At 44.0% G+C, this 10,634-nt stretch overlaps 1 protein-coding gene across 1 annotated transcript in view; it reads left to right on the top strand.

Annotated features, from left to right (window-relative positions):
• The window catches only part of LOC101987496 (interferon-induced protein with tetratricopeptide repeats 1-like), a 14,763-nt gene extending 5,125 nt beyond the window's left edge, over positions 1 to 9,638 (top strand). The window contains exon 2 of the mRNA XM_026781479.1: positions 7,706 to 9,638. Within this exon, the coding sequence (XP_026637280.1) occupies positions 7,706 to 9,092 (1,387 nt within the window). The 3' untranslated portion in view covers positions 9,093 to 9,638. The remainder of the gene's footprint in view (positions 1 to 7,705) is intronic.
• Positions 9,639 to 10,634: the final 996 nt, after the last annotated feature.

Genomic DNA, 10,634 nt, shown 5'->3' with positions numbered 1-10,634 from the left:
TGATTAAATGAATACAGTGTCTGTGTAATTATTTCGGGCAAAGCTAGCCGGGCAGGCGGCCGGGGTGCTGGGGACTCAGCCCCGCTACTCCTATTACTACAGGGCACAGCTCCCCACAAGGATCCTTGGGGGCCTCCCAGTCAAGGCTGATCTCCACGGACAGATGGTGTCCAGATTTCAGAGTGTTCTTAGCTACCATGACAATCTCTTTATTTCCCATTATGTGAGGACAGCATCTCTAATTCCTGCTGTGGGTTGCTGTAGGCAGGGAAATCAAAGAAAAGAAGAATTGAATCTGATGTCCCTAGACCATGATTAATGTTCCTATAGAAAAATGTACATCGTTTCTACATGCCCTGGAAAAGAAGTACATGTATTTAGTGCTTTCAGAGACAGAGAGAATCAGGGAAGGGCAAATGCTGCGCTCTCTGCAAATGCAATGGCCAGCTGTGTAATGGTCTGCACGAGGCAAGAAGGAAATGTGGTGGGACACTCCTTAGACAGCCAGTGTTGTTCACACCTCTAGATGCTGGCTCCAGGGGGGTTGTGCAAAGGTGGGGACAGACCACCCAAGTCTAATAAACTAGAAGCAAACTTTATCCCAGAAACAAGAATCCTGTAAGAAATAAAAATAAAAAATCTCTGTGGAACACAAAATGCTTATCAGCTAGCTGAGACCACAGCCAGAGATGGGATTTTGTTAGGCTGTGGTAAAAGGCCAGTTTCTGAATCCACTTTTATATAGTAGGGGCACCAAGCATTAGGTCTGAACAAAGGAATTTTTAAAATCTCAAGGTAAAACTCAGATACAGATTGCCTTATTTTACAATCTCCATTAACAGGGTTTTTTGGTTAAACCAGGGTTTGTCATTAATCTATTATCTTCCTTGGTACTTTCAGGTGGTGTTCGCTGAAGCCCTGTGGTCTCCCCTTTGATGCTGTCAGTTTCATATAGCAGGGATAAGGCGTAACCCAGAGGTCATATATCTCTTTCCTAACAGTTGACTCAGCTCATATCCTTAGGGTAGCTCTCAGTTTGCAAAGAGATGCTATGGCCTTATACATAGAGCGATGGGTTATAAAGCAAAATAATCCATTTTTTATAGGTCATCCTGAAGCTGCTGAGAGAGCTGCTGACAGTCTTTTCTCATTTTCCTAGGCAAGACTTTATAATGTTTTTATTTCTACATTCCTGTTTCTGGAATCTACATTTTTATATTCATAGTCTTGGACTCTTCACTAGAGTCTGACCCTGAGCAGTTTGTTGTGAGTTTATTTAAGCCCAATTGAATATGAAAATACTTCTTTGGTGAATACAATGCCCTGTCCACAAAGAGGCATAATTGCATTGGAGCTCAACTCCAAGTACTCCTTCTAAAAAGAAGGGTTGTAGAGATAGGTTTTATGTATTGCCTTAAGAACCCAGGGAAGGATCTTATGTGGTGTCAGACATACAGATAGTGTAGAGGACATTTGGAGCATTATCCAACTCTCTTCTTGGTTTGGGAGCTTGGGGAGACTTTGTCCATACAGATAAAGCAAAGGCCATCTAGTTATTGGCCATTTCTGGTCCCTCTGTGGGAGCATTGTATATCTGGATCTACAGAGAGCACAGTCACCAGGCTATTAATGATCTCTATTCCCAGCCTTCAGGGTGAAAAAACAAGCTATACATTTCTCCTATTGAAGAAACAATCCTATGTGTCTATCATGGCTGGTTTCCTTCATGCTCATCTGAGGGGACAAGGAGTTTGTGCTGCTGAACAGACAGAGACAGAGCAAGAAGAGAGAAACAAAGTGAGAGAGAGATAGACAGACAGACAGAGACAGAGTCAGACAGACAGACAAGGAAAAAACAAAAAAGCTTCTTATACTTTTATTTTTTTCTAGCTTTGCTTATCAAATGTTATAGTTAAAGACCTGAGTATAGGAACAATGACCAACCATTCCCAGAGACACTTTTCAAATATCCAAATAATTGTGTCCAACATCAATTGAACTCTGCCAGGGGCTCATGATTAGAAACAGAAATAGAGATATTTTATTATAAAACAGTGCTCTGGAAATTAGAATGGACAAGTGAGATGAGGGATAAGCCCAAAGAGCACAGGGCCATGGAGATACGGCATATCAAAGAGCCGTGGCTCCTCTCTTGGTTGGTACATCAAGAACATTTAGAGCAAACATGAGCCTAGGGGAGAAAGGGCTGTCAGTGTTTCTACTCAATAGGCCTTTTTTTTTTTTTTCATGTTCACTGATGCCACTGTCTCTGGGGATCAATCTTACGTAACTCTCTGTAAGATCTGAAATACCACGTGACAGGAGAAGGAAGCATCACAGTTGTTTCCCTTGGAGACTTAGACGGGTGCTGGAGAGATGGCTCAGTGGTAAAGGGCTTGCCAAGCAAGAGTGAGAAGGGCAGTCTCAGTGCTATTACTGAGAGCAGAGCTGCCGACCACTGTCTTTCCTTCTCAGAAAACAAGCAGGTGAAGCCAAGTGCCTAGTGCTGTCCACCAGCCTTCATAGGTGCGCCTTGGCATTTGCAGCCCCTCCACAAACACAATTTAAATGCCATGGGAAAAGGAGGAGCATAGAGAGAACAAGGCTTAGAAGAAGCCCCTAAGAAAAGTTAGTTCCTGATCGTTATGACTGCTTTAAAAATATGTTTTTACTTTTCCTTAATTTACTTTAATGTATTCTTCCCCCATGGTTTTTGTTTATTTTTGCTGTTAGAATCCAATGACATTTCTCCCTTTCTTTTCCTTTCCTCTTTCAAGCCCCTCCCGTTTACCTCCCTGCTCTGCTTCAAATTCATTGCCTCTTTAGTGCATTCATTGATTTTGTATGTGTGTATATAAACATGTGTGTGTGTGTGTGTGTGTGTGTGTGTGTGTGTGTACCTGTCCAGTCCTTATAATGTTTCCTGCTATGTATGATATCAGGGTTGAACATCTGGTGCTGTACAGCCTAGCCGGGGGATACCAGCTCTCCCATCCTCACTGTACTTGTACTGGTTGTTCATTGTTTTTTTGTGTATCATTGAGGCTTCACTGACTCTTCCTATCTGATCTGTGTGTTTCCTGTCCATTGTTGTTATCCTTGCTCAGTTCATCTTTGGCCATTCATACTAGTAAAATTCTCTAAAAGTTTGGAGGTGAATTCTATCTCTGGTCTTACGTAGAGAAATGGCATTCAAAACTAATAAAAGACTCTACGATTTCCAAGTTGGAAGGGGCATCATTCTATCTAATCCCTTACTGAGATGTGTGCTTCTCTAAACCAAAAGCCCGTGTCTCCGAGTAGTCGCTTCCAGATTGTCACTTCTAACCCTCTAATTTGTGGGAAAGTATTGATTTTCTTTTCCTTTTTCTATCTCCCTTTTTCATAACCCTGCCAGAATGCCTTGAGACAAGGTTAAAATCTATTTTTCTGAAAGTATCTCTAACCTTCAAAGAGACTGAACTTTTGCCAGACTTGAAACCAAGTTAAAAATTGGGCCTGAGCACATACAGTTTTTAACACAATCACACAGATAACAGAGACAGACAGCTCTAACACACACACCAGACAGACCACAGACCACAAACTATAGGAAGGTGGAAACACAGGGAGAAAACTGAGGAATACACCCTGGAGCTCCGTACCCACCCCTGGGCTCTAGACAATTGCCATGATTTAAACCATTCTTGCAACATTTTCTCATGGGTGCTTTTCCCATCCCAAATGGTGAATAAAGTATGTTAGTATATCCTTCCTACTCCATTTTTGCATTCAGTTGTATGAGAGACTTTAAAATCTGTCCCAAAGAACCTCTTTCTTCAAATCAAATCCTTAGAGGGGCTAAATCAAGAAGTCAAAAATCATTTGGCTATACTAAATGTCTGAACTGTGTCCCTGTCCAAATCAGCCTCAAGAAAAGTACTTATCTACGGATAAAGTTAGAGGAAGGTGATTAAAGTTAGCTGAAGATGTAAGGGTGGGCTTGTCTGCTACAGGACCGGGATTATTTCCTACAAGAAGAGGAAGAAAACAGAAAAGAGTTCTCAGAGTTCATTGCACAGACAAAAAGACTACATGAGGATCTAGCAGGAATGTGGTCCTCTGCACGTTAGGAAGAAACACCTACCAGGTGAGGTGCCATACAGGCAGGCTATTTATGTCATGGCAATTAATGTCTTAGAAAGTGGAAAGCCCATTCAGATTCCCTCTCCACTACTGCTAGGACTCGTAGCTGGGATCATCCTTGAAGATTCCTGACAATTTTTCCAGCATCAGGATTCTCCCCAACCCCATATTGGCCCCCTCTATCAAGGCACCTTTTACATTGCTCTCCCCTTCTGTCCTATCCCTGACTCGATCCTGGTGCAGTTTACCCAGAAGCTTTTAATTATTTTCCCTTCCTGGGACCCTGATGTGTGTGTCTCTTAGGGTCCCCCTTTTGACCTAGCCTCTCTGTCTTTGAGGATTGCAGCCTGGTGATGGAGGAAGGTCATTGGTTGATTAAATAAAGAAGCTGCTTGACCTGATAGGTTAGAACATAGGTGGGAGGAACAGACGCTGGGAGGAAGAGGAAGTGAGCTCAGAGACTCGACAGCTCTCCTCGAGGGGGGCATCGATGCTCCACTCTTGCGGGCAGAGGTGAGAGCTCTGCTCTCTGAGGCACACGCGATGAAGCTCTGACCCAGGATGGACGTAGGCTAGAAGCTTCCCGGTAAGCGCACCCAGCTGTGCTACACAGATTATAAGAAATGGGCTAGTCCAGGTGCGAGAGTAAGCCGAGAAAAGGGCTAAAGCTAAAGAGCCAAGCAGTGTTTAAATGAATACAGTTTGTGTGTTGTTATTTCGGGCATAAGCTAGCCGGGCAGGTGGCCGGGGTGCTAGGGACTTAGCCCCGCAACTCATATTACTACAGCCTGGTTATTCTTTGTTTACATATAATATGGACTATGAGTGAGTACATAATATGTTTGTCTTTCTGGGTCTGGGTTACTTCAGTCAGGATGCTTTTTTCAGTCAGGATGCTTTTTCTAGTTCCATCCTTTTGCCTGCAAATTTCATGATGTCATTGCTTTTTAGTGCTGAGCAATTAGTGACTACCCTACTTGTCATCACAAAACTACATCTAGTAATTAATGGAAGCAGATGCAGTGACCCACATCCAAGCACTGGGCTGAACTCCTGGCATTCAGTTGAAGAGAGGGAGGAGGGGTCATATGAACAAGACTGGGAGGTGAAGAGCATGGTGGGAAAAAAAACCACAGAGACAGCTGACCCGAGCAAGTTGGAGCTTACAGACAGACTATGGACTGATAGTTGGGGAACCTGCATTGTGTTGAAATAGATTGTCTGAATGTGGGGTGACAGTCATGTATCTTGATCTATTGTGGGGCTTCCTGGCAATGGGATCAGGACCTATTCCATGTGCATGAACTGACTTTTTGGATCCCATTCCCTGTGGTGGACTACCTTTTCCAATCTTGATACAGAAGGAATGGTCTTGGTCCTGCCTCAACTTGGTATGCCGTACGTTGTTGAGTCCCCAAGGAAGGCCTTAACCTGTCTGAGGAGTGGATGGAGGGTGAAAAGAAGGGAATGTAGGAGGCAGCATGGAAGTAGGAAGGGAGAACTGAGATTGGTATGTAAAAAAAGTATTTTTTAAAAATATAAATCCCCCAAGTTCTGTTGGCAAGCCACTATGCTCAGTAGTTTTTCTATGGCCTCCTGTATGCAGAGGGCTCAACCATGCAATCAGTATTCTGTCTCAGGTGTTTCTAAAACGCCATCCCCGGTGCTGTACATGTCTTTTTCTCTTATAGGGATACTTATGCTGGTGCCATAATGTCTTGATTATTTTAGCTTTATAGTGATTTCAATTCTTTGTTTTCAAAATCATTTTTATTACAGGAGCATCTTGGATATTTTCTAGCATTTTGGCCTGTCATGCAAAGCTTTTTGTGAGGCGATGGTGCTGTATTCTGGTCTCGTATTATTTAAAACTGGTGTTCATGGACCTTAGCTGGGATTTTCAGAAAGCAGGCTTCAGAATTAACTGAAAGAATGAAGACAAAGTCCCTACAGTAGACGTTGAACCCAGAAGTGGGGGGCTATCCAGAGTCATCAGGATTTTGATCATAACATTTTCAGGATAGAAGCATAGGGGATGGGTGGGCTGGTGAGTCCAATGCCTGATTCATGAGGTTTCTAAATGGCTGTCATGTTCTATTTGTCAACGCTTAAGGGCTCCAAGATAGAGTGTCCTTTATGGGACAGACCTAATAGGTATGGCACCTCCTGCTGCTATTCTTGGCATCTGATCAGATCAAAGCCAAAGACCGCTGATTTAAGCCATGGAAGACTCAAAGGTGCTGCTGTGGGTGCCTACAAAACCCGAGTCACACAATTCTATCTCTTACTCTCAACACTGATAGAAAACCAGGAAACTCCTGTGGAGTTTATAACATAGCCATGTGTTTAGCTTCACTAATCTCCCCAAAGACCAGAAATAGGATACACTGATATCATTCCCATTACACAGATGGGTACAGTGTGATATTGAGGTATTAGTGATACATTCTAGAGAAGTGATTGTCCTGCTCCATAGCAAAACAAGAAAGCACATGAAGTGTAGATGCATGTTTAGAATGCTGGGATTCTTTGTAACCATAGGAGAGGTAATCCTAGGCGCCACTCTGTAGTAGAAGGGGGGGCTTGTCGCCCCAACTGAGTAGGAGGAGCAGGTAGCATCCCACCACCCAGCATGCTTATACCTGAAATATCCACACAGAAATTGTATTTATTAAATTACTGCCTGGCCCATTATATCTAGCCTCTTTTTGGCCAACTCTCAGCTCTTAAGTAAACCATTTCTATTAAATCAGTGTATCACCACGTGACTGTGGCTTACTAGCAAGATTCTAACCTACATCCGTCTCAGGCTGGAGATTCATGGCGTATGCCCGACTCTGTTCTTCTTCACAGGATTCTGTTCTGTCTTCCCTGCCTACCTGACATCTGCCCTATCAACTGGGCCAGGGCAGCTTCTTTTAAAAACCAATGAAAGCAATACAAATACAGAAGGACCTCCTACGCCATTGTTGAGTCACCCCCCCCATCTATGTTGCCCAGAGAAAAAAGATCCAGAGAAAATCATATCGCTGTTGTCCCAAGGCTGTCCCAAGGCAGAGAGCTTGTCCATTTGTTTTGAGTCAGCCTACTTCTGAAAGGGTACCAGGTGGTTGTGTCTGAGATGAAAAGGGAAGGATCTGCAATGACCAATACTTGGTGTTGAACCCCTGGCCAGGTCCTATTTAGGTCAGCTCATGTGGCATGCACTTGTACACATTGTCCTCACAGACAGAGGGGAAGGGATAATAGTTTTGTCGAGTTCCACATCTCAGGGCAGGAGTCTGACAAGAATACAGACCCGGCCTGTATCTCTGTGACCGTGTCCAGTCTTGAATATATGGATGAACTCAAAAGCTAAGATGGTAAGTACATGGACATGGACATGCATGTGCAAAGAGACTCTGACAGTTCTAGTAAGTGGAGCTGAGGGATCAATGTAAAAAACAGATATCAAGGAATTCTAAATGGGCAAAATGTTAGATTTCTAAGAAATAAGCCAGAATGTTGTAAAATGTGTTTTCCATGGTGTCAGATTCTGGCCAGGTTGTCCATGAAAAATCTTCCTGCTTCCTTCTGGCAGAGAGAATGCTGGTGCTGATCAGGTCAAGGAGAATCTCCTTCAGCTGAGTTGTCACTTCACGTGGGGCTTGCTGTTTGAAGACGCTGACATACCTGATTTGGAAATGAGAATCTCAGAGCAGGTCGAGTTCCTAGACATCACGAGCACAGTGGGGATGCACAACCTCCTGGCCTATGTGAGACACCTGAAAGGCCAGAATGAGGGAGCCCTGCAGAGCCTGAGAGAAGCAGAAGCCTTGATCCAGGAAGAGCCATTGGGTAAGAGAAGCGTGGTGACCTGGGGCAACTGTGCCTGGGTGCATTACTACATGGGCAGCTTGGCAGAAGCCCAGAGCTACCTGGACAAGGTGGAGAATACTTGCAAGGACTTTGCAAGTCCCTTCCGCTACAGGATGGAGTGTGCCGAGATGCACTGTGAGGAAGGCTGGGCCTTGCTGAAGTGTGGAGGACGGAATTATAGACGAGCCATGGAAAGCTTTGCAAAAGCTCTGGAAGCTGAGCCTGAAAACCCCGAATACAACACTGGCTATGCTGTCGCCACCTATCGTGAAGACAATGATGACAATAATATGTCTCTGGAACCCCTGAGGAGGGCTGTCATTTTAAATCCAGCAGATCCATATATTAAAGTTTATCTTGCCCTGAAACTTCAGAACATAGGAGAAACAGAAGAAGCAGAAAGACACATTGAAGAAGCCCTCAGCAGCACATCCTGTCAAACCTATGTCTTTCGTTATGCAGCTAAGTATTACCGAAGGAAAGGCTACATAGACAAAGCTCTTCAACTCCTACACAAGGCCTTGCAGACATCACCTGAGTCTGGCTACCTGCATTACCAAATTGGGCTCTGTTACAAGCAACAAATGATCCAACTGAAAACATCCAGAAACACACTGTCCAGAAGGCAGGGCAGCATTAAGGAATTGGCACAACGGGCCATTTCTAAATTTCAGAAGACTGTGAATCTGAGGCCCACGTTTGAGATGGCTTACGTTTGCATGGCTGAAGCGCAGGCAGAAATTTTCCTATATGAAGAAGCTGAGGCAAATTTCAAGACGGCGCTGAACATGGAGAACCTTGTGGGTCACATAGAGCAGGACATTCATTTCCGCTATGGCCGTTACCAGCTATTTCATCAGAAATCAGAAGACAAGGCGATCACCCACTACTTAAAAGGTCTAAAAATAGAAGAAACATCCTATGCCCAGAGGAAACTACTCACAGCTTTGGAGAAAGTGGCTGAAAGACGGGTTAAGCAGAATGTTCGTCCTGTGGAGAGCACCAGCCTCCTTGGGTTAGTCCACAAGCTAAAAGGGAACATGCCCGAGGCCCTGCTGTACTACGAGAAGGCTCTGAGGCTCACTGGGGAGATGAACCCTGAGTTCTGAATGCAGCTCACCTCTGCGAAGATAATGTACTCATCACTGAGATTCCATCCCTCCCAACTGACTACTTTCCCCAGAACTGCATACTTGCTGGAATCCAAGTACCTAAATGCATTGGCTCCTGCCACCTCTTTCTCACCCTTATTGTCCTGTCTAGAAGGAAGTTCTGTCCCTACTACACCTGCTCACTTAATGGCCAGGACTGACTCCTGCTCTTCTCACTGCTTTGAGTCCTGGCACAAACCTTTTTCTGTAATGTTAGAAGAAAGTCTTCATCCTCTCACTGCCAGTGTCCTGGACCAAAAAGTCTTTTCCAAATCCATCAGGAACTCTTACTATAGTACAACCTCAGAGCAAAAGATTTGAGCAAAGGAGAGAGTTTGAAAGCAGGAGAGGTCTCACATTCCTGGACACCCATTCACAGCTAATAAGAGACTTAAGTGTGGGGACAGTAATGCAAGGAAAGATTGTTCGGACCTTACAGACTGAAGAGGACATAAGAAGTTCGTCTGAATTTTTCTGTCCTATTGATAGTGTTGTCTGTGATGCTTTTCCCTCCATTAAAATAAATTCATTAAAATTTATGGGAATCACAAGCTCTTTAAGTGTAATTTGTTCATAGTATCCCAAAGGTTCATCTTTCACGGTACTTACGAAGGCATGGGATAGCAGAACCAACTCCCAGGAGTCTAGTGGGCAAGCCGGGAAGAAAACTGTGGACATGAAAGGAGCACATGGGATGTGAAAACACGGAAAAGGTTATTTCATTCTACACAACACTGGATAGTAAGGGTGACTGATGCTACCCTGGTACCTGAGTGCTGCTATTTCTCAGTAGGAAGATGATGCTTGGTATGAGCTTAGTGTTCCTTTGCCTGACCCTTGAGAAATTACAACTGCTACTTTCTACAGATTTATCCATGGTAAGCCAATAACATGTTTATTAAATTTAAACAAAGGAAAACTGTAGTGTCCGCTCTCAGGATTCATAAAGATGCTCCCTGATAGCCCACATCAGTGGAGAGGAAGAGAAACTGAGAAGGGAGAAGAAAAGGGAACGGGAGTAAGAAAGACTGGGAAGCAGCAAGAGGACCTGCAGTTTGATTGAAAAGCTGGGATTTGGGTATTTGGCAGACTTTTCTCTTCCAGGAAACTATGTCCATTCTTGCCCCAGGGGAGACACTTTTCCAAGACTTTTTAGGAAATGGTATGTGTGTCAGATACTGGATGCTTCAGCTATCTGGTGTGTTCCTATTATCACTAAGCCCTGTCTCCTTTACTTCAGTCCTTGAGAGTTACAGGTCAAAACTAGAGAACTGAAATGCTTGAGGTTCTTGCATTGATTAACGTGCGTTGAGTTCTTGATCCTGGACTCAATGGCCCAGGATGCACCTTTCTGCTCTATGTCTGCTGACCCACGCTCTTTTGGGTTGGGTTTTCTTTGCTCTTCTTCTTCTTCTTCTTCTTCTTCTTCTTCTTCTTCTTCTTCTTCTTCTTCTTCTTCTTCTTCTTCTTCTTCTTCTTCTTCTTCTTCTTCTTCGTTTT

The sequence above is a fragment of the Microtus ochrogaster genome, chromosome 8 (assembly GCF_000317375.1).
Source record: "Microtus ochrogaster isolate Prairie Vole_2 chromosome 8, MicOch1.0, whole genome shotgun sequence".
Lineage (NCBI taxonomy): Eukaryota > Metazoa > Chordata > Mammalia > Rodentia > Cricetidae > Microtus > Microtus ochrogaster.
This window is presented reverse-complemented; position numbering and strand designations above follow the sequence as displayed.